Source organism: Bipolaris victoriae, assembly GCF_000527765.1.
Source record: "Bipolaris victoriae FI3 unplaced genomic scaffold scaffold_139, whole genome shotgun sequence".
NCBI lineage: Eukaryota > Fungi > Ascomycota > Dothideomycetes > Pleosporales > Pleosporaceae > Bipolaris > Bipolaris victoriae.
Window position 1 is genome coordinate 1 of NW_014575253.1, and position 21,588 is coordinate 21,588.

At 52.9% G+C, this 21,588-nt stretch overlaps 11 protein-coding genes across 11 annotated transcripts; 8 read left to right on the forward strand and 3 right to left on the reverse strand.

Annotated features, from left to right (window-relative positions):
• Positions 1–1,318: 1,318 nt before the first annotated feature.
• COCVIDRAFT_112926 (hypothetical protein) lies at positions 1,319–4,020 on the reverse strand (the record flags this gene model as incomplete). The annotated part of the gene is made up of 6 exons (XM_014695942.1): positions 1,319–2,100; positions 2,158–3,008; positions 3,064–3,496; positions 3,554–3,594; positions 3,676–3,796; positions 3,984–4,020. 6 exons carry the CDS (start codon positions 4,018–4,020, stop codon positions 1,319–1,321), a joined length of 2,265 nt encoding a protein of 754 aa, XP_014551428.1.
• Positions 4,021–4,458: 438 nt separating this feature from the next.
• COCVIDRAFT_20301 (hypothetical protein) lies at positions 4,459–6,862 on the forward strand (the record flags this gene model as incomplete). Its single annotated transcript, XM_014695938.1, has 7 exons — positions 4,459–4,545; positions 4,667–5,342; positions 5,376–5,414; positions 5,524–5,723; positions 6,015–6,020; positions 6,080–6,452; positions 6,606–6,862. 7 exons carry the CDS (start codon positions 4,459–4,461, stop codon positions 6,860–6,862), a joined length of 1,638 nt encoding a protein of 545 aa, XP_014551424.1.
• A 103-nt stretch (positions 6,863–6,965) lies between these two features.
• COCVIDRAFT_112889 (hypothetical protein) lies at positions 6,966–7,127 on the forward strand (the record flags this gene model as incomplete). Its single annotated transcript, XM_014695943.1, has 1 exon — positions 6,966–7,127. The coding sequence occupies one exon, from the start codon at positions 6,966–6,968 to the stop codon at positions 7,125–7,127; it is 162 nt and encodes a 53-aa protein (XP_014551429.1).
• Positions 7,128–9,855: 2,728 nt separating this feature from the next.
• COCVIDRAFT_31003 (hypothetical protein) lies at positions 9,856–11,707 on the reverse strand (the record flags this gene model as incomplete). Its single annotated transcript, XM_014695944.1, has 4 exons — positions 9,856–10,162; positions 10,215–10,575; positions 10,624–11,040; positions 11,476–11,707. The coding sequence occupies 4 exons, from the start codon at positions 11,705–11,707 to the stop codon at positions 9,856–9,858; spliced, it is 1,317 nt and encodes a 438-aa protein (XP_014551430.1).
• Positions 11,708–12,214: 507 nt separating this feature from the next.
• Positions 12,215–12,712, forward strand: COCVIDRAFT_112917 (hypothetical protein; the record flags this gene model as incomplete). The annotated part of the gene is made up of 1 exon (XM_014695945.1): positions 12,215–12,712. One exon carries the CDS (start codon positions 12,215–12,217, stop codon positions 12,710–12,712), a length of 498 nt encoding a protein of 165 aa, XP_014551431.1.
• A 518-nt stretch (positions 12,713–13,230) lies between these two features.
• On the reverse strand, positions 13,231–14,819 carry COCVIDRAFT_112883 (hypothetical protein; the record flags this gene model as incomplete). The annotated part of the gene is made up of 3 exons (XM_014695946.1): positions 13,231–14,004; positions 14,060–14,316; positions 14,384–14,819. The coding sequence occupies 3 exons, from the start codon at positions 14,817–14,819 to the stop codon at positions 13,231–13,233; spliced, it is 1,467 nt and encodes a 488-aa protein (XP_014551432.1).
• Positions 14,820–15,021: 202 nt separating this feature from the next.
• Positions 15,022–15,435, forward strand: COCVIDRAFT_112914 (hypothetical protein; the record flags this gene model as incomplete). Its single annotated transcript, XM_014695947.1, has 1 exon — positions 15,022–15,435. The coding sequence occupies one exon, from the start codon at positions 15,022–15,024 to the stop codon at positions 15,433–15,435; it is 414 nt and encodes a 137-aa protein (XP_014551433.1).
• A 326-nt stretch (positions 15,436–15,761) lies between these two features.
• COCVIDRAFT_112942 (hypothetical protein) lies at positions 15,762–16,850 on the forward strand (the record flags this gene model as incomplete). The annotated part of the gene is made up of 3 exons (XM_014695948.1): positions 15,762–15,808; positions 16,019–16,558; positions 16,610–16,850. The coding sequence occupies 3 exons, from the start codon at positions 15,762–15,764 to the stop codon at positions 16,848–16,850; spliced, it is 828 nt and encodes a 275-aa protein (XP_014551434.1).
• Positions 16,851–17,137: 287 nt separating this feature from the next.
• On the forward strand, positions 17,138–19,042 carry COCVIDRAFT_112944 (hypothetical protein; the record flags this gene model as incomplete). The annotated part of the gene is made up of 3 exons (XM_014695949.1): positions 17,138–17,332; positions 17,382–17,800; positions 17,854–19,042. The coding sequence occupies 3 exons, from the start codon at positions 17,138–17,140 to the stop codon at positions 19,040–19,042; spliced, it is 1,803 nt and encodes a 600-aa protein (XP_014551435.1).
• Positions 19,043–19,441: 399 nt separating this feature from the next.
• On the forward strand, positions 19,442–20,682 carry COCVIDRAFT_31008 (hypothetical protein; the record flags this gene model as incomplete). Its single annotated transcript, XM_014695950.1, has 4 exons — positions 19,442–19,528; positions 19,588–20,210; positions 20,266–20,589; positions 20,649–20,682. 4 exons carry the CDS (start codon positions 19,442–19,444, stop codon positions 20,680–20,682), a joined length of 1,068 nt encoding a protein of 355 aa, XP_014551436.1.
• A 264-nt stretch (positions 20,683–20,946) lies between these two features.
• Positions 20,947–21,386, forward strand: COCVIDRAFT_42249 (hypothetical protein; the record flags this gene model as incomplete). Its single annotated transcript, XM_014695951.1, has 2 exons — positions 20,947–21,052; positions 21,112–21,386. The coding sequence occupies 2 exons, from the start codon at positions 20,947–20,949 to the stop codon at positions 21,384–21,386; spliced, it is 381 nt and encodes a 126-aa protein (XP_014551437.1).
• Between the last annotated feature and the right edge of the window lie 202 nt (positions 21,387–21,588).

A 21,588-nucleotide genomic window follows, 5' to 3' on the forward strand; every position in this document is an offset into this window, starting at 1 on the left:
GGGGGGGGGTGCTTGGGCGTTCAATCGACTTGCGTCAACACCATAAGCCTGCATGCCAACGCGGTGAGATACGGGACAGGATGCCTTCAGTTTCGTGCCATTGGCCGGAAGACGGGACGTCGGTACCAGAGCACCCGTGCCTTTGCGTCGCGACATGGCACGCTACGCTAACCACTGCTACCCCCCGGAACTTGCAGCCGATGGGCATTCGCATCGTGAAGCCTGTGCATGTCCCCTCGGCGCTACTGTCACCTCTTCTCTTTACCCCATGACCCCATTCTCTGGGCATTCCATCTGAAAAAAGCACCGGACCCTTCTATGGCACTCGACTAGAACATCACTAAACATTGTACTTGTTATTTTGCAGGCGCACATTCACGTTGCTACTTATGCACAAGCTGTCACATGTCAGACAAGGAAAACGCTTCGTTTGCTTTTGTGTGTGTGCGAGTGTATGTGCTGAGCTACCATGATGCTCCCCCCAAAATCCCACCAAGAGATAAGAAACAAAGAAAGACACAAGAAAGAAAGAAAAAACAGGCCATACTCGCCCAAAGGCAGTACGTTATACACCCGCCAGCTTGCAACACCCCAGGCCCTCCAGACAGCAAAAGTAGAAGTGAATGCCACAAAATTACAAGCAGCTAAATCCATGTGATGTATATCGAAAACTCCGTAGTATAGCAAACCAGGTGGCACAAGTAGACACCAACCCTCCACTGACAATAAAAACCAATGCAATCAAGGAAAAACATGATTAGTGGGCTGCCTCAACAGGCGACCCGTAATGGAAATGGCCAAAACGACAAGGAGAGGCTGGTGCGGACGCTGCAAACAACAATCTACAAGTATGTACCATAGTGACAAAAGAGAAATCCCGATGACTGCAGCCCTGGTAATCCCATGGCCGGTCCGTTTGCGTCAATTGTGTGCCCCTTTCCCACCCATTTCTATTCGTCATTAAATATCCGCCTTCTGGCAAAGCCTAGGGCGCTTCGTAATACTGCCCCGACCCCTCCCTAGTCGGAACTGCTTGGGTGTGCTTGGTCGGTTCTTTAGTAATGATTTTGCTGTGCCAATGTGTTTGTAGAAGAAATCGATGAGAAGTGAAAAGAAGAAGAAAAAAAAAGGAAGAGTTGCCTCGAGTGTTTCGCTAGCCGTAGTCCCGGGAAAGGAAAGGAAAACCATGTGTGTCCATGGAAAAGCAGTAGATGATTTCGCCAGTTTCGCCAGAGCTTGGAAAAACAGTGCCCATGCAAAATGCCAACATGGTCAAAACCAATGGCTACCAAATCAAATGTCGAACATGATTTCCCCGTTACCGAACGCCCACCGGGGGACGCGGGCCTAGGCTGCTTTGGCTGCTATGCGCAGAGTTTTCAGAATCTAGAGCCGCGCTACTGTTGGAAGCGCTTCCAGTCAGACTGCGAACTTGGGGACGAGACTTGGGCGGGTACAGATTGCTCACCCCAGCGTGCTGTTCAACATGTTGTGGCACTCCTGGTTGTGCCATACCGGGAGGCGAGGGTCTTCCGTTTGGTGGCATGCCATTGTGCGCATACCCGTTGGGTGGTGAGGGTCGGCCGCCGGGCCTGGGGCCGGGGCTGAGGGGGTTACCTGGTGACTGGCTCATTCGTCGACCGTTTGGGTTAGGATAGGCACCATAACCGGCGCCGCCTGAGATATCGTCAAGACGGGCTGATGTGAGCGAGTTAGTTCTCGATTGTGCACCCATGGCACCGCGATCGACATGGCCGTAACGGTCAGATGAGTAGCCCATGAGCGGGTTGTTCATAATCGAGTCATGAAGGCCCGGAACGTCCGCCATCAGCCGAGCACTACTCCGATTCTTGTTTGCACCAGAACGCGAAAAGGGATTTCTCGGGCCTCTGTTGGGCAAAGGTCCGAAGCCTGCACCCTCGGGGTTCTGGCGAATCTGCTTGGCACTGGGCGCTGAGCGGTTGCGGCGTGACGTGACGCTCATCATATCGAAATTGTCCGGGTCAATCATTGGTCGGCCTCCCATGGGGTCGAAGAAGTCGTCACCATCGTCATCGTCGTCGTCGAAACCGGCCATGGAAGGAGGCGCTGGAGGCCTTCCTCGACCCATACCAGGGCCAGGGCCCATACCGGGACCCATTGGTCCCATGGGGCCACCGCGACCCATGGGGCCTCCAGGTCCGCCAGGTCCACGTCGCATGTTCATCTCCTGTTCTCTAATCTGTAGTTCCCGCTGCCTCAGCATCAGTTCTCGTTCTCGAAGTGACATGTTGGAGGCGTTGCCTGCGCTCTCATAAGGACCACCGTTGGGACCGTCTGGCACCATGTCATCGTAGAGCATGAGATGTGAAAACTCTTCAAGGTCTCCCCCTCCTTCAATCGAAGGCCGTCGCTGCCCGTTTGGGGCGCCATTCATTCTTGGAGGGTAGCCGTTGGGGCCAGGAGGGGGTCCACGACGCGCCATGGGGGGACCACCGTTGACAGAAGGAGCACGACTGCCTGGACGAGGGCCGCCCTTGACCGGGCCGTTGCCGTTCATCATGGCGCCTTGCGCAGGGGGTCCTCGCGGCATGGGAGCTGAAGACATTCTTGGTGGTGGCTGCATGCCGTTTTGGGATGGTTGGATGGGTGCAACAGCGGGTGCTGCTGGGCGGTTTCGGTTCACAATGTTGATATGATGGAGCGTCGCATACAGCGTTTCGATTCGCGGCACAGCAACGCCAGCTTCTTGTGCAAGCTTCAAGGGGGCACCAAGATATGTCTCAATCTCCATGGGACGCTTGGCCTCGAAATCGAGCCACATGGTGCTGTTGTGCTCTTGGGGGCGAATCATGTCTTGGTACGTCTTTTCGCGGAAGTCTGCCGGGAAAGAGCAGCCAGAGGCTTTTGCCAGTGCGAGCATCTCGTCCAGCACGCCATTGACCAAAGGTCGCACGCCAACCTTTTCCAATAATTCGGCGTGGTTGGGTGTCTCGAACAAGACACTGGCGGGATGGAATGCGATTGGGCTGCACAGCCGTTAGTGGATGCATGAGCGTGCAACATGAGGAATGTAAAACTCACCCTATCATTCGCTCGTACTGTTGTTGTCGGATGTTTTGGGAGACCTTGCAGTCGACCTGTCCAGAGCTCAAAGTCATGGCGAGAGCCTCGGCCATGTCCGACTGAATCTGCGGGGGGATGTTTGCGTTCTTGTTGGCGGCACCAACCCAGATGTTTGTTGCGCCCTTGTGCTCGAACTCGCTAGCTCCAAGCTGCGAAATCTCTGCTCCGGAAACCAATGAAAGCACAACATTTGTGGGGAAGCGTTGCTCAAGATATGATTCGACACCGAGGCTATGTGTTGTATTCATAAGGATGCACGTGTGTTGAGGTGAGACGACAGATTCGATGATGTTGGCAATATCGTATACATCTGGGAGGGCCTTGACGCAGAGAAGCACGTAGTCGAAAGGCTGCTTGGAAGAATGAGCGGCATCTTCCGGAGTGCGAACAACTAATGGATAGCGTTAGTTGCGTTCTAGAGTGTTAGGAGACTGTCTTAGGGACATACCAGCATATGGCTTGAATCGCTCATTACCGTAAAGCGCTGATCTATGACGTGTTAGCGACCGAGTCAGGGGAGAGAGAGAGAGAGAGAGGGGGGGGAGGCAACTCGTAGAGGGAGGTACGCACTTGAATGAGATGCCATATTGAGCGACACTATCGTATCCCGATTTCCAGACAAGGGTAACATCGCAGGCGTTGGTGGCTTGCAGCCGCCATGATAAGAAGGCTGATACGGCGTTGCCGCCCACTGTGGAGTGTTAGCAGTTGTCAATTGAATTAATGCGTAGGAGCCGAAAGGGTGCAGGCGGGATAGGAAGAAGTCTTGGAATTCGAACAGCACAGGCAGAGGATGCATGTGTGTGTTTGTGTTGGATGTGCAAGGGACATATGGAAGGGCCGGCAATGGTGCGACGGCTCGTGGACTGATGACGCACCTGAGAGAATGCGTAACCGCGGAACAGCAGGAGCCATATCGGCGTGGATATGGGTGGTGGACTGAGAGAGAGAGAGGGAGGAGGAGAACAGCTCGAGCTGCAGAGGGTGAGGAGGGAGCCAAAAAGTTGGCGATTGGGGCCGGGCTTGCGTGGATCGCGATGGCGGTGCAAAGACCCGGGCGGCGGCAGCGGAGGGAATTATCGATTAAGATAGTAAAGGAAACGAGCGTGCAGAGGTCGGCAAGAGACGAATCACGGAAGAGATTCGGGGTGGTTCATAAGAGAGGGAGAGAGAGATGAATGGGGGAGAGAGAGAGCGAGCAAGCAAGTAGTGGCGCAGGCTGAGGCAGGACGAGAAGGTAAGTGGTGGGTCGTGACGGTGTGGTCGGTCGGGAGGATTGGGAAGCTGCCGCTACTGCAATGGCGAGTTTGTGAAGAGGGGGGAGAGGGAGAGGGAGAGGCTCGGCTTCACGCAATGAGCGCGCGACAGGCTCTCTGGCAAAAGCGAGCGGGAACGAGCAACAAGAAATGCAAAGCAGAAGGGAGTCGAGCAAGGGAGGAGGTTTGTATGATGGGCAGCAGCGGAGCAGTGGGCGGACGAAGAAGCGCACTGAGAGGCTAGAGGTCAGCAAGGGCTGATGCACTGCCAGGCCCGCGAGCATTGCTTGATATCCCGCACACAGGCTCTACTGGGAGCCGCTAGGATGCTTTGGGCGACAGGCCTGGCACTTATCGCAGTGGCCGCCAGGCGCATGGCTTATTTATTATGGGCGGGGCCGTGCAGTGTATCGTCATTGTTTTTGCTTGATCAAAAAAAGGGCACATGCGCTGCCGTGGCGCCGTGTTTTGCGACGGCGGCGGTAACAGCAGCGAGGATGCGCAGACGGGGAGTGCTTGGTCAAGAGCGAGTCTGCGACGGGGGAGTGGGAGTGGGAGTGGGAGTGGGAGGCAGGGAGACGATGCATGCATATGGGGAGAGAGGCACAGAGGGAGGGCAGGGCATGCATAGTGGAAGGATTGGGGATGAGGGAGGAGCAGCAGCGGTAGCGGTAGCGGTAGCAGCAATGGCAGCAGCAACGCAGCAATGCAGCATCAACAGGGCCAACAAGCAAGGCCAACAAACCAACAATAGCCAGGCTGCAGTGGATCGGCGCCGAACTGTGGACTTGCCAGCATGCTTGCGCGGCACCCCGACCACGACTAACCATGAGCATGGAGATCCGCTTCTCCCTGTGGGCCACCCACACACCACACCACAGGGAGATCTGAGGCGCCATTACCGGACCTGCACGTCGGGCGTCGTACCCAACGACTACTCACAGCCAGGACGGGCGAAGATGTACATACATCCATCGATAAGTATATATATATATATATATATATCGGTGGAAGTGGAGCAGCCTGACACGAGCAGTCTATGTAGTAGTAGTAGTAAGTACTAAGTACTAAGTCGTGTACTCTGTCTGCTCTTACTTACTACTTCACACACACACACACACATGCATACATCAACCAATATATACGGTGCGCCCGCCGCCAGCTGGGTACATTCACGTCCCCCGGCGTCAGCACCTAGCCGCAGCCAAGCAGGCCGGCGTGCAAGAGCTCCGTGCGTCTGACGTCGACGTTCGCGCTGCGTGGGCCAAGACGTCCCGTCCCAACGCCCATTCTGCCTCCGGCCAACTGGCGCCGTGCAACCGCTGTCAAGGCCCGTCGTCTCCCAACGGTTGCCAGTCGTCAGTCAGAGGTAGTCTAGTCGTAGCACACTCGCTCGCTCTCGCTCTTCCCCCCCTCTCCCCCGAAAAGGGGCCCATCGCCTCGCCCTGCCTGGCCAGCTTGCTAGCTGCTAGGAAGCCTGGAGCCAGGAGGAGGAGCTGTGCCCAGGAAAAGGGCCCTGGATATTGATTCTTGTCCTGCCCTGTCCTGCCCTGTCCTGCCCTGTCCTGCCCTGTTCCTGTCCTTGCTTGCTTACCCACTGCGGACACGGCGGACCTTGATAACCGGCCGCACCGCCGCTGCCTCTTATCATAGTACATAGTAAGTAATCAGTTGCACATACACCATCGACACACCGACTCCGACTCTGTCTGGTACAGGCACAGGCATACTATGTACGCACTCACAAGACGACGACGCACGGCTCCGATGGCTTCCCGCACCCGAGCCGCGGCTGCATCTGCAAAATCATACCAGAACCACAATCGCGGCGGTCGGGGCCCCTGGTGCCAGCACACACGCGCGCGCGCGCTCGACAATACTTTCCTGCTGCCACTTACTCGACCTTTGGCACTCCCGCCGCTGATAAGCTGCAGCGATCGGCCTGCCGTGCCCACCGCATGTGCCCTTTTGCCATAGCACATGTCGCAAAGCCTGTCGCAAACCTCGCCTCAACCATCCACTCACTGCTTGCCTACCTAACCTATACTCTGCTGCATGTGCCTCCAACCCTATGCTTCCTCGCTCGCCTGTGTGCGTCTGTGTGCGCAATGTCGCCTACAAGCCCAATCTGCCGCTCTTGCACGCCCGTCCAAGTACTCTAGGCCTTGCACAAAGGCCCACTCGACTGCTGTCATCGAGATCTCGCTTGGGGGGGAAGGAGACGCCTTTGCTCTTTCCCTCTAGACCGCTCTCATCTAGTATACTCCGAGTCCGGTCACCCCACGGCCCAATCCAGCACGACTAGTATGAGTACGCTGCCTTCCAAGCTACAAGGCTGCAAGGCTGCGACAACACCAACAACAACAACAACAACATCGCGTGCTCTGATCCCTGAACAACGGCTATCTGCGCGTCGACTAGTTATTACAACCTGCGGGGGGCACCAGCGCTCGTATTCGTATCCATCCCGTAGCCGAGACGTGCCAGAAAGTGCAGAGTGAGAGCAAACAAGTTATACTTACTTACCTCCCGGCCTAGCACTACGCCTTCCGCTCCAACGCGACTCGTCCGATACACTAGAGTACTTTGCATCTGCGAAACCAAATGTCGTCCATCGAACGGCTGTTTGCCCGCCGCCGCTGCTATAGCACCCTCCCCTATTGCACAGGGAACGAGGCTGGTATCACCTTTGCAAGGCCCCCACAGCAATTACCTACTTGCGCGCTAACGTGTGAACGCCATCGCCCACCATGGCAAAGGAAATGAGCACTGCAATCTCGGAATAGAAACCTGCACCTTGCCCATCACTGCACATCCTCTTTTGAATCGCGTCCCAAAAGTCGACCGGTGGCGCATGAGTGCCACGTCGGCTTGCCAAGCTCCCATTCTCACCTTTTATCCCATCCAGTGCATAATTGAAACATTACAAGCCGCCGTTTTCCTTGATTCCACCCCTCCACCCCTCCACCCCTGGCCTCGCTCTTTCCGATAGCTGTTTTGCTTACCCATGCTTGTCGCTCTTCTGGTGTGCCTGTGTTCCTCTGTCTAGCCCGTTTCCGGTGCCCCTGCCTACCTTTCCCTCGGAGGCGGCGGCGGCCACCCCCACCACCAAGCGAGTCAACTTTTCCCTCTTGTCTTGTTCCTGACAGGTGGCGGCGGCACCACCAACTGCCCGGCAATGCTGAACGTGGCTGCCGGACAAGGGCTATCCCAAATTTGTGCGCGCACGCCTCGGCATCGGTACAGCAAGTGGGTATTAATCCATCCTTCGTCGTAGATCCTGCACACATCATTGCGCCGGCTCTTTTTTCTTCGCGAATAGAAAGTGGAAAGAAGAAAAAAACTTCATTTCGATATAGGCAGCAAAGTAGACCCCCCCCCCCCCCACTCTCCCCAATTCTAGGGTGGAGATTTGGGCCCCTCTCATCACCCCTGTACATATTCCCCCGAGTAGTAATCCGTTCGGTCGGCCGTTTTACAACACGCCATATTGACGTGTGTGCCTGTGAGGAAGAGTCCCTTTCACAAAAAAAAAGTAATCCACATAATCCATACACACACACACATACATACGCAACATGAGAAACAGAGACCAAACAAAGTTTCTCACCCCTCCCACCTCTCTTCTCCCCGCAATCTTCTCACACTCTCTCATCTCTCCCCCCTTGTCCGAATTCCCATGTCCGGACTTTCCATCTCACCGGCCTTAATATATCGATTCCTCATCTCATCTCATCTCATCCCCCCCCCCCCAAGTTCCCTCTTCCCGCTCGCAATCCTTACCCTACCAACATCCCATATCTACACCCCTCTCCTCCATCCATTCCTGTAAACCCTATTTTTACAAAAAAAAACAAGACATCGCGTGGTCGCGTGCCGAAAACCAAGGAATTCACAACCCTCCCCTTATCTCCGCCTCCCCCCGGGTCCCCAATCCATTTTCCCAATCGTCAAAACCGGAAAATAACTAAAGCCATCGCCCCATAAACTCTATCTTTTGTTCCCGTCATCCCCGCGAGTCTGTCCGTCTCGGTCTGCCCTGGTTTTTGTTTTTTTTTCATTCCCTTTCCACGGCCTTCCGCGGAATCACTTTCACACATTGCAAAGAGAGAGAGAGAGAGAGAGAAATTAAACAAAATTCTAACCATTTTTTCCCCTCGCTTACTTTGACCCTAAATACGGCTGACGGGTCCCCCTCCCCCTTAACCAAACTTTATACACATAGCTTCCCTCTCTTTCTCTTTGAAACTATGACCAATCCCCTCCCGGTTGGTATACAGTAGTTTGCCCTTCTTTTGCGCCCGTGGTGGTCGTCAAACTACGCATGCCACGGGAAATATAGCAGTAACCTTTGGGGGGGGGTTTTTTTTGGCGCGTCCCTCTCCCTAGATGTTGTTATACTTTGCTATTAATACGAGTCAACCCATTTTCACCTAAGACCTTCACATCATTTTTTTTTTTAAAAAAAACCCCTAGGCATGGCATTTCCCGGGGTCCCACTCCGCCGCTGACGTGTTTTTTTTTTCTCTTCTCGCTTCCGTGGCTGAGTAGTATGGGGCGGGTGACAATATGACTAAAAGGGCATTTGTGAGAGTCTGTGTTACTTTTACTGCTAATACAATAGAGTTTCTGTTTGTGACGTGCGCAACTTCGGGGAAGGGGACGGGGGGGGGGGCGGTGGCGGCATTTTTCGCCTTCCTCTCTCTCTCTCTCTCTCTCTCTCTCTCTCTCTCTCTGGCGTGTTTAGTATAAAATTGGGGGGGGGGGATAGGGGAACTTGATAGGTCCGCGGATTTACTTGTGTATGTGTGAGTGATATTATATGTGTTATGTGTGTATATATGGGAGGCATGAGACACGGGGAGCAAGGTTTCCATAGGATGATAGGTTGGTGTCATTCGTTTACTACTCTGGATAAAAACGTCTCATTGCCACCTCCCCTCCCCACCCCCTGTGTGTAGTATGCTGCTGGCAAGATGACGTTACTTTAGTCTACAGCCACATAGTAGTATTCTTGTAAAAGGGTAAATGGGCGAGAAGAAGTACAATGCAACTCTTACAAATAAAAACGTCCTACTCCTGCCCAATCACCTCAGCTCCATCACATCACATCAATCACACCGACTGTCACAAACAATCACCCGCATACTGTCAGTCCACATCAGGAAGAGCTCATGCATGTCAATTTCTGCCTCTCTCTCCTATCTCTCTCACACTTCTCCTTCTCAATGTCACAAAGGGCCACGATCATCCTCCACTCAACCACTAACAAAATATTCAATCACATGTCAAGCAAACATGCATACTCGCCACGTTGCTCTCCTTTTCGCCTCCAAAAAGCCTGTCCTGCCTCCCGCTCAAGACTCATCCCGGACATAACGGCTCGTTTTTTTCTCAAAACACTAGACAATCAAACATATATTGGTTTTTTTCTTTCTTGCAAACTCTCCATTGCTTGACCAGAGTGACCAGAAGAAAAGAAAGATAAAATAGCCTAGTTGTCCATGTAAGTGGCAGAGTTGACTCCGTCCTCGGGGAACTCGGGGAGTTCGACCTGGAATCGCTCCTCAATCGACTTGAGAACAGCCTCGTCCTCGGGGCTGCTCACGAATGAGATACTCAGACCCTTGGTTCCGAAACGTCCTGCACGACCGACACGGTGCAGGTATGCATCAGCCTTGTCGGGCATGTCGTAGTTGATCGCTACGTTGATGCGCTCAACATCAATGCCACGTCCGAAAATATCCGTCGACACACAGATACGTGTCTGGAACTCCTTGAACTCCTTGTAGCGCTTAATACTATAAAATCATCAGTACTGGGCAAAATCTTGCTCGAATAATTCAAACTCACCGCTCTTCTTGGCTAATGCCAGAGTGCACAGCAGTGCTGGGGAAGTTGCACTCGCGGAGAAGCTTGTCAAGCTCAGAGCAGCGCAGAGTGGAACGAACAAAGATGATAACCTGGTTGAACTCCAGGTTGTCAAGAAGGTCGTTCAGCTTGCGGTTCTTTTCCTTCTCGTCAAGCTTGACATAGTATTGCTGAAGACCGTGCAGCGTCAACTTCTTCTCGTCGTCGACGTAGATCTCAAGCGGGTTCTGCATGAACTTCTTGCAAACAACACGCACGTCCTTGTTCAGCGTAGCTGAAAACATCATGACCTGCTTATGCTGGGGAGTGGCACGGAAGATGGACTGGACATCGTTGCGCATGTCTAGAAGAAATTAGCGGACATAGTGCGGACAAAGAAGAAGTTACTCACCAGGCTGGTCAAGCATCTTGTCGCACTCGTCAAGAACAAAGTGCTTCAGGTTGGCAAGACGGAGGTGCTTGTCGCGAACAAGGGCGTTGATGCGACCAGGTGTTCCGACAATGATGTGGGGGTGGGTGTCCTTGTTGCTAAGGAGCTCAATGTCCTTCTGTACAGGTGTTCCACCGTAGAAGACACCGACCTTGACGTCTGGCAAGAACTTGGCGAAACGGTTGTACTCGTTGCGGATCTGGTAGGCCAACTCGCGAGTGTGGCACATGACTAGAATGGTGGCAACACCAGGCTCGGGCTTCTCGTCCATCTGCTGGAGGGTTGCGAGAACGAAGACGGCAGTCTTTCCGAGACCAGACTTGGCCTGACAAAGGACATCGTTTCCGAGGATTGCCTGGGGGATGGTAACTTGCTGGACTGTAGGGCACAAAGTATGTCAGAATAAGTCTAAAGCGGTCGAAACGAAGCGTAGGGATCGAAGCGTCCATCCATCTTGTGTAGTCGAAATCCTCCATCTAGCGCGCGCGTGCCAGTCTGTCTATCCTCCCAATATCCCATGAGTGCCCCCTCTTATGCATCCACCGCATGCGCTCCTCCACTGAAACCAGTCCCTGAGGACCATTGAAGCGGGCCGGCCAGGCACCGCTAGGCTTCTTGATGCATGTATTGGTGCAATCACATTTATAATGTGCGTCGAGGCTCGTACGTAGCGGAAGGCGCTGGGTCCCTCGCCACTTCTCTCGCGTATAGACAGACCATGGCCGCTTTCATTTTTTTAACAGACATGGCTCGTTTCGTAGATGGACAGACGCTTGTAGGTGGATAAGGCTGAGGGGAAATGATTAAACTAACCCTCGGAAGGATGTTCGAAGCCACAGTCGGTAATTGCTCGTACGAGCTCGTCCTTGAGCAGGAAGTCGCGGAAACCGGTAGAATGGATGCCGACATAGCTGCCCTTCTTGTCGCCAGCAGCATCACCAGCGGCGAGACCGCCCTTGGCCGCAGCCGCACCGCCGTTAGCGGGCGCCTCGGTGGGCTGGATCTCCTCGTCGGAGTAGTCAATGAGATCCTCCTCGTGAGACATGATGGATTATGTGTTGGTAACTGAAGGTTGGGTGTAGGGTAGAGTTGATGGTTTGCGCGTGTCGCAAAGCAAGGCTGATGAAGAACAAAGCCGGGTGGGATAATGTGCCGGCAAGCTTAGTATTATACGAAGGAACAACGAGAACAAGGAGCTCGGGTAATTGTTTCAAGGGTTGACAGCCACGCGAGGTCGACGTCGAGGGCGATTGTCGGTGAGGTTGGATGGTGGTGACGGTGGAGAAGAGCGGTCGCTGGGCGCTCATGTTAGGTAAAAAGCTTGGGACACCTGGCTGGGCGCGCCACTAGGCCGCAAACGGACGGCTCAGAAATCATAATCCAGCAAACCTTTTGTCTTTCATTGTTGGCCAATGAGATAAAAATTGAGCACGCGCACGTGGGCATACAAACATATGAAATACGAGTAAAAGAACGGTCCGAGTCACTGCATCGTCTGCAAGCAGCCAACACATCCGCCGTACTTTGCTTGTCAGACAATCAAGATAGCATCATGAGCAAGGTCAAAGCCCCAAAGGCAAAAGGCATTCCGAACAAGCACCTGCACGCACGTTCATCTTTCCTCTACCAAGCCGCCACGTACTTGACTTTGCAAACGGCCGAGGCAACTGATACACCACAAGGCAAACAGCCAGCACCCAAGTCGCCAAACCGCTTCTCACTTGCACTCTCACTCAGCTCCGACCTCCAGCAAGTCTCGCGAAAAGGCCAACTACGTCTCGCCGTCTCCCTAAAGCGGACGCTGTGTAAAAGCTGCAACAGTGTCCTTGTTCCCGGGCGCACTACAACTCACAGGATTGAAAATGCAAGTAAAGGTGGCAAGAAACCCTGGGCTGATGTGCTGGTTGTCATGTGCGGTGTGTGCGCCGGCGAGAAACGGTTTCCAGTCGGTGCGGCGTCGAAGTTGAAGAAGGGGAAGAGGGAAACGGCGAGTGCGGTAGAGACCCCGATGACTGGGGAGGATACGCCAGTGCTTACGGGGACGGAATGAGTGCGGGTTGCCGTTTGCAATGACGGATTTATTTCACCTCAGCATGATTTCGCTGTTTTGACACTGCCTCCTGTCAGAAGCCTTGCTCTGAACGCGACTCCCGTTCTATTACTCGACTCGGATCTTTTGTGTCGCCTATAGAGTTCAAGATCATCTGACCAGGAGCATATTACGACAAAATTGTTTAAGTCACGATGTGGACATGGCGGCGAATGTCCAATTCAGAATCGATAGAGTAAGCCATGACCATGGTGCGTCATCTCGAAGTCATGAGCTTTTTGAGGAAGATACCCGATACGGTACATGGTGGACTGCCCATTGGTACAAGCGTACGGGAATTATGCAACAATCAGCAACATCAAGATACCGAGTACTAACAGTACTCCACAGCCTTGGTTCAAATCCCAAAACACAGCTACATATCAAGACAGTCAATGGAATCATATTGTCACAAGTACCCAGTAATCTAACGAAGGAACTAAGCTTCGTCTGGGATATCTATTTTTTATTTTCGCCTCTCAGACTGTCTCGATATACCTCCGGACTTCCCAGTCGGTCACTGCTTCGTCCCACAGTCTAATCTCGTGCTGTCTTGTGCCGCCAAAGTGGTCGACAAACTGATCTCCAAACACTTCCCTGGCGACACTTTCCTTGCGCATAAAGCGCTCTGTCGCCTCCTTCAAGCTCTTTGCTAGTCTCTCACCCTTGTCAGACTCACTGCCGACATCCTCGCCCTTTCCGAGGGGCGGTATGCTGATTCCCATCTTCTTCTCGATACCTCGCCAGCCAAGTGCCAAAATGGCGGCAAGCACAAAGTGAGGGTTCGTGTCTGCACCAGGTACGCGGACTTCGAACCGAGTGGCTTTCGGGGAAGAGGTAGGGGGTGAAATAAGGCGGATAGAGGCGGCGCGATGCTCGAGTCCCCATGATACAGTGACAGGTGCCCAGAAATTCTCAACTAGCCTCTTGTAACTGTTGACATTGGGTGCGAGGATGGGCATAATGTCTGGAAGACCGTCGATTAGGCCTGCAAGGAAATGTCGACCCAGGTCTGATAGATATCGGATGTCTGAGTAGGGCGCGTTCTTGTCCTCTTCTTCGCGGTAGAACAAGTTCTTGCCATCGGCGTCTACAATCGACACGTGCATGTGCCCGCTGTTACCCGGAAGACCTTCGCGCGGTTTTGCCATGAAGCATGGTGTTATTCCGTACTTGGATCCGAGAGATTTGACAACGAGTTTGAAAAGGGAAGCCTTGTCTGCCATTCTCTCGATTGAGCCAAACTCAAGGGCCTGTGGTGTATTAGTTATGAATTCCTTGTTCCACAGTGTAGTAGGTATCGCTTACAGCTTCGAAGACTCCAGGACCAGACTCGGTATGCCATCCCTCGATGCCACAGTCGAATTCGGCGCAGGTATTGAAAATACTATAGTAGTAGTCCTGGTTGTGGACCGGTCGAGTGATGCTGTATCCGAACATGCCTTCTGTAAGGCTTGGCAGGGCGTCGACTGGATTGTTGCGCAAGAAGGAAGCCGTACTCGAAGTGTTCTTTTCCGATCCATCGTGGCTTTGAGGTGCGCGGAATTGGTAGAATTCGTATTCGGCTGGACAATACACATCAGCTTCATTAAAGACGCGCAGTATCCGATCTCCCGCCGGCATGCGACTCACCTCCAGCCATGGCGCCATAGCCTTTGTCCCTGAGCTTGTCGACGGTACGTTTTAACAGGCTTCTTGGGCATGCGCTCAGAGTGCCTTTGGTGTCGGGATCGTGGAAACTAATGAGGAAGAAGGGTACATTGTTCTCCCACGGTATTCTTCGGAAAGATGTGAGATCCGGTATGGCGATCAAATCACGGTAGCCGTTCTCCTTGTTGGATATGGCCAGTTCTTTAAAGTATGTCTGGTCGTGCATGTCCCAGCCGAAAATGACACTGCAGAAGCCGAAGCCGTCGTTGGCAATGCTGAGGAACTTCTTCTTGGCCATGAGCTTTCCACGTAGAATTCCATCGACGTCGATACCCGCGACTTTGACTGACAAGTCATCTTTGAGAAGCTCGGGCAACTGCTCGGCCGTCAGGTTAGAGGGGTCGAAGTCGGCGGGCATGATGTCGAGGGGCGAGACAGAGAGGACCAGGTGTTGAGAGTCGGTGTGAGTGAGACGGGAGAGTTGACGGACGGCCAGCAGAAGAAAATACGAGCGCCGGCGCAATCAGGTTTTCAAGCAGGCACGCGACGAGGGACAGCTTGACGCAGCGAAAGGCGGTCCGGATGCGATAGAGCTTGGACCAATGAGGGGTGATGATGGGATGCGGGCTGGCGACATCATCGATTCGGCGTGCAGACGCGCAACTACTATATATTGCATTTTCCGCCCCTCTGCTATCTTCCACCCTCCTGCACGACATCCCTATCCAATACCCAATGCGACAAAGATAGCTCCCCATGCGACTCCCGTGATAAGCCGCGAGACGCCAGACCTACCGCACAGGGCTGCGCGTCACGTCCGAATGGCGGGGCAACCCACCCTCAAGTTACGTAGAATGGCCGTCCGGAACATGGGTGCAAGTATGCTCGAGCCATTCAAGCAAGGCTGCCCTAGTGAAGCCGTCGACCGCTCCAACAAAAGCCCGCCCAGCCGTGACAGCAGCAAACGTGCTCTAATAGTCCTTATCGTCGACTATCAATGCCCTGGGCCGATTCTCGGACCCGTGACTATCTGAATGACCGGTTCACTGCCCGTGATTACCCGTCCATCGCCTCCCCTCCCTCTTCTCCTTGGAGCCGCCGACACTCTCATACGCCAGTACATACTCCAACCTCCAACTCAAAGGTAAGTGCGGAGTCGTCGTCCCTGTTGCCCGACGGCTGGCATACTTTCCCCATTCACGATGCAGTGTGCTGTTCGCATGACGCTTTGTCTAGTTTATATTAGTCATATTTCGCAGCTTGACACAAAACTTTGCCTTGCCCACATCAACCATTGACACCATTGCAGCCTCTTTGCTACACATAGTACCTGAGTAAGCGTCGAGTCGAGAAATTCAACATGGGCCGTCTGGAGAACAAGAACTGCATCATTACTGGAGGAGCTGGGTAAGCAAACATCTTCTATTCGCATATGCCACCACCCCCATCAATATCCTCAATTCTTCCCTTATATCAGCTTGATGGCGCTGCCGAGTGCGATTTTTCTTGCTTGTTTTGCTTGCTGGATGACACATGACATTCATCGCCATGTAATGGTGCATAGTCACAGCGCATACATCAGCCCCACGTCCGAAACCGCATACTGACCATTTGCAGTGGAATTGGTCTCGAGACTGGTATTCTTTTTGCCCGGGAAGGCGCCAATGTCCTTCTCTCTGATATTTCTGGCCCGGCCTTGGAAAAGGCTGCTGCCAAGCTGAAAGAGGTGGTTCCAGAAGCCAAGAAAGTTGAGACCAAGGTCACCGATGTATCCAAAGAAGCCGATGTCCAGGCTATGATTGAGCACGTGGATTCATGGGGCGGTGTAGATGTCCTGTTCAACAACGCAGGCATTATGCACGCCAACGACGACGATGCTGTCAACACGCCTGAGAAGATCTGGGACTTGACCCAAGCCATCAACGTAAAGGGTGTATGGTTTGGTTGCAAGCACGCAGTCAACAGCTTCAGAAAGCACGGCAAGAAGAAGACGAGCGTCATCAACACCGCCAGTGTGGTTGCATTGGTGGGTAGTGCAACACCACAGCTCGCATACACAGCAAGCAAGGGCGCGGTTTTGGCCATGACCAGGGAACTAGCAATGGTCCACGCACGTGAGGGCTTCAGATTCAATTCGCTGTGCCCAGCACCATTGAAGTAAGCTTCTCCATGTGCCATGTTGGGTCTTTGAAATGCTAACCAATGCAGCACACCTCTCCTTCAAGACTGGCTCGGTGACGACAAAGAGAAGCGTCACCGTCGCGAAGTCCACTTCCCCACAGGCCGTTTTGGCGAGGCCGTTGAGCAGGCCCAAGGTGTCCTATTCCTTGCCAGCGACGAGAGCAGCTTCGTCAACGGAACTGACTTTGTCATTGACGGTGGCATGACCAAGTGCTACACTACGCCTACTGGGCCTCCCCTGGATGCGCCCAAGAACAACGCAAAATAAGTGCGGATTGGGCGTTGTGAATGAAAAGCGACAGTTAGGCTGCGAGGAAGTACATAGGCAGTCATGTATAGCAATGATGAATAACGGATGAATGATACCACCATATATATCAAGCGTTGATCCGAGTTTTGTATTGATTGAAATGACGTGTGAAGTCATGGTTTGGAGTCGCTTGCAGATGACCACGCGTTTTAGCGCCATTCCCGAGCTTTGTGTCAGGGTCCAACGTTGCATTTTCCTGAAGCGACATACGCGACTTCTAGCCGCATGCGCGCCATCCTGCCAGCATGGATCGTATTACCGCACGCGCTGACAACGACTTCAATGTTGTTTTGTATGGCACGCTCTGGATAGCTGCCCTTTCTTTCATCTGGCTCACGTGCCGTGCAGATCCAGAAGAGCCCGTCGAATACACCGTCGAAACACCCCAGGAAGCCGAGAAGGGATGGAAGGGCAAAGTGCTTGATGAGCCTGGATTGAAGGTACAGAAAATCAGCTCAAAATTTACAGATGCAAACTGACTTGTTTTAGGTTTCTGGCTCTTCACTAATCCAATGCTACGCCCCCGCAACTGGTGAAGCCCTCGGGCGCATCAACCCCTCCACCGCAGACGGTATCGACCGTGCAATCGCCAAAGCCAAAGACGCCCAGGTGAAATGGGCACAGACAAGCTTCCGCCAGCGCCGCAAGGTGCTGCGTACAATGTTCCAGTTTATCCTCGAAAATCAAGAGGTCATTGCAAGGGTTGCCTGCCTCGACTCTGGCAAGACTATGGTGGATGCTAGTTTGGGTGAGATACTCGTGACTGTGGAGAAGCTGAGGTGGACAATTAAGCACGGAGAAAAGAGCCTGAAGTCTGAGAAGAGGGACACAAACTTCCTCATGATGTACAAGTGGAATGAAGTTGTCTACGAACCGCTGGGCGTAGTTGCGGCCTGCGTGAGCTGGAAGTGAGTATTGCATAATCGTTAACAGCGAAGCATTTCAGCTAACATGGTTCTAGCTACCCTTTTCACAACCTCATCAGCCCCGTCATAGCCTCCATTTTCGCCGGCAACGCCATCATCGTTAAAGGCTCTGAAGCTACTGCCTGGTCGTCCTCATACTTCGCTTCTATTGCTACCCGTGCTTTGGAAGCGTGTGGTCACTCGCCTGATATTGTGCAATCCGTTGTCTGCTGGCCTGACGTCGCTGACCACCTCACCTCGCATCCATCAATCTCGCATATTACATTCATTGGCTCACGCCCAGTGGCACATCACGTCTGTGCCTCGGCCGCAAAGGCACTAACACCAGTGTGTGTCGAACTCGGAGGAAAGGACCCGGCCATTGTTCTCGACGATATATCAAATAGCGATTTTAAGCGCATCGCTAGCATTCTCATGCGCGGTACCTTTCAGTCTGCAGGCCAGAACTGCATCGGAATCGAGCGTGTCATTGCACTTCCAAAAGTTTACAATCGCCTCATCGAGTACCTCACGCCAAAGATCCGTGCCCTACGTCCGGGCTCCATATTGAACACTTCATCGGACGTGCCGATTGATGTTGGGGCTTCCATCTCCGATGCAGGCTACTCCAAGCTTGAAGGCCTTATTCAAGACGCTGTCAGCAATGGTGCTCGTGTCCTGGCAGGCGGAAAGCGTTACGCTCACCCCGACTTCCCCAAAGGTCATTACTTCAGTCCTACCTTCATCGTCGACGTCACACCCAACATGAAAATCGCCCAGACGGAGCTCTTTGCACCAGTCTTCCTACTCATGCGCGCCGAATCCGTCACAGACGCCATTTCCATTGCAAACAGCACCTCATACGCCCTCGGTTCCTCGGTATTTGGCTCTTCCAATCGCGACCTCGAGCTCATCGTGCGCTCCTTGCACGCCGGCATGGTCGCCGTTAACGACTTTGCCGTCTACTACATGGTGCAGATGCCGTTTGGCGGCACAAAGGGTAGTGGCTATGGTCGTTTCGCAGGAAAAGAAGGGCTAAGGAGTCTGTGCAATCAGAAGAGTATTACGAGGGATCGCTGGGCGTGGGCGGGGATCAAGACGGGCATTCCATCTCCGATGGACATTCCACTGCAGGGTGAGGGTGCGGGGGTCAAGGCGTGGAATATGGCACAGGGAATTGTGTGGTTGGGGTATGGAAACTTGAGGGGTAAGGCTAGAGGGTTGAAGGGGGTCCTGGGGATGTAGAAGGGAGTTGCTTCTCATTGACAATGCCATGATGTCTACCTGAGATATTTCAACAAGTAAACCTAATTTCCGGCTCTTGAAGGTAGTAGGGATTTGGTGTCGCGGGGCTGGCGGGGTCGGTCCGGCCCTGGGCTTGTTAGACTACAACGTCAGGTACAGGGTGATGAGGAGAGAGGGCTGAGTGTATTATGTCCAGGGTTGTGTAATGAGGAACAAGGCCCTTGAGTTCCTACTTTTCAAATATAGCAAACCAAGCTGGTGACCTGACGGGCGGGTTACGGCTGTGGTTGCCATTGGATGCCAAGCCATTGACCACTTTACGCGTCGACGCGTCTGCCCAGTGCACGCTGCGCCAACTTTTACATTCCCACCAACACTTTCACAAACCACAATCACCCAATGGCGCTTTTAGTAGACAAGCATCGGCCGCGTAACCTTGAAGCGCTCAGTTATCATCCTGAGCTTTCAGATCGCCTGCGAGCTCTAGTAAGGAATCCAAGGAGAGCACTTCGCATATGGGCTGTGCCTAACGCATTACACTATAGGCACAAAGCGGCGACTTCCCCCATCTCCTCGTATACGGCCCTTCTGGAGCAGGTAAGAAGACGCGTATCGTCGCAACCCTCAAAGAACTCTATGGCCCCGGTGTTGAAAAGATCAAAATCGATGCACGTGTCTTCCAGACTACCACGAACCGCAAGCTCGAATTCAACATTGTCGCTTCCGTATACCACCTCGAAATTACGCCATCAGATGTTGGAAACTATGACAGAGTAGTGGTGCAAGATCTGCTCAAGGAGGTTGCGCAGACACAGCAGGTCGACTTAGGTGCAAAGCAACGCTTCAAGGTTGTCGTCATCAACGAGGCCGACCATCTGACCAGAGATGCCCAAGCAGCATTAAGGCGAACCATGGAAAAATACAGCCCTAACTTGCGATTGATCCTGTTGGCAAATTCGACGAGCAACATCATTGCCCCCATCAGAAGTAGAACGCTGCTTGTCAGAGTTGCAGCGCCTACCGAGGCTGAGATCTGCGATGTGCTAAGCAAAGTGGGAAAGAAGGAGGGATGGAAGGATGTTGAAAGTTTACATCAGAGGATAGCGAAAGACAGCGGACGTAACCTTCGAAAGGCACTTTTGATGTTCGAAGCAGTGCATGCCCAAAAGTACGTCCTTGTTACCTCTTTACACACCCAATAGCTGCATCTAACACCGGAATAGTGAGAAGATTACAGATCAGACACATATCCCACCTCCCGACTGGGAAGCGCTCATCGAGCAGATTGCCCGCCAAATCGTTGAAGAGCGCTCTCCCCAACGGCTCCTTCAGGTTCGCGCTTCCCTTTACGATCTTCTATCGCACTGCATCGACCCAACGACTATCATCAAAACCCTTACCTGGAAACTCATACCAAAGACGGATGATGCACTGAAGCCAGAGGTCATCAAATGGGCGGCCTTCTATGAGCACAGGTGTAAAACGGGTGCTAAGCATATATTCCACCTTGAGGCGTTTGTTGCCAAGTATATGAGGCTATACGAGAGGTATGTAAAGATTGGGGGAAGCATTTGCAATTCACATATGAAACTAACAATCACCGCAGCTATTCCATGGGCTTGGACTTCGATTCCGCATAATAGAGGGGGAAATATCACCGGGCACCATTATCAAAATAAGTAGAATAAGAATCAGGCATAGGCAAACTTAGCGTGAGGTGTTCTGGCGTTGTTGAGCGCGTTTCCCGTACCGACGTCTGGTAGTTACGTCATAAGCTATTATCGAACCTACCCAAATAACCTCGAGCTCTCCGAGCTTCAACTACACTACATACCACACATACCTTCTGAACCAACTAACATACTTGTGCCTTCTCATATCTACTCAACAATATCCCATTCATCATGTCAGACAAACTCATGGACACTGAAGTTGGCGGCGAGCAAACCCAATACGAAGGCATCCACACCTATGTCGAACCACACGACAAGAAGTACGGCCAATTAAGCAGTATGTTGCCCCTCTATCTTCCATAATGCACCTCACTAATCCTTATCCCCTTCCCACAGACTCTTCAGAAGGCACATCAGTCCACGCAAAGACCGCGGATCCTGGCGCCCCAAACACGCATGGTATCACGCCTGCAGATAAGATCCGCTACGGCCAAAGCATTCAGGAGGGTGGCATGGGCGGCAAGACGACATCGTCAAGCGGGCATGCAAAGGCAGACACGGGATTTGGAGGTACGAAAGCGCTAGCCGATGATGACGAGGGCGCAGCGAAGCAGAGGCGGGAGCAGGGGTATGGGGGAAGTAAAGATATGGATCGAACCATTGGTGCATAGGTTTAACTAAAGTACAACTGGGATACATATGTACTTGTACAATAATGATGTAAAACGTGTCTAGTCTAAGATGTATTTCCTTCTCGTGTGTATTTCCAAACGCCAACGCTATGCGACAAAGATCCCCGGGAATAATCGTACATGTAGCGTAAACAGATGAGGAGGGATATCTGAGCAGAGATGTAACAGAAAAGCGGAAGTG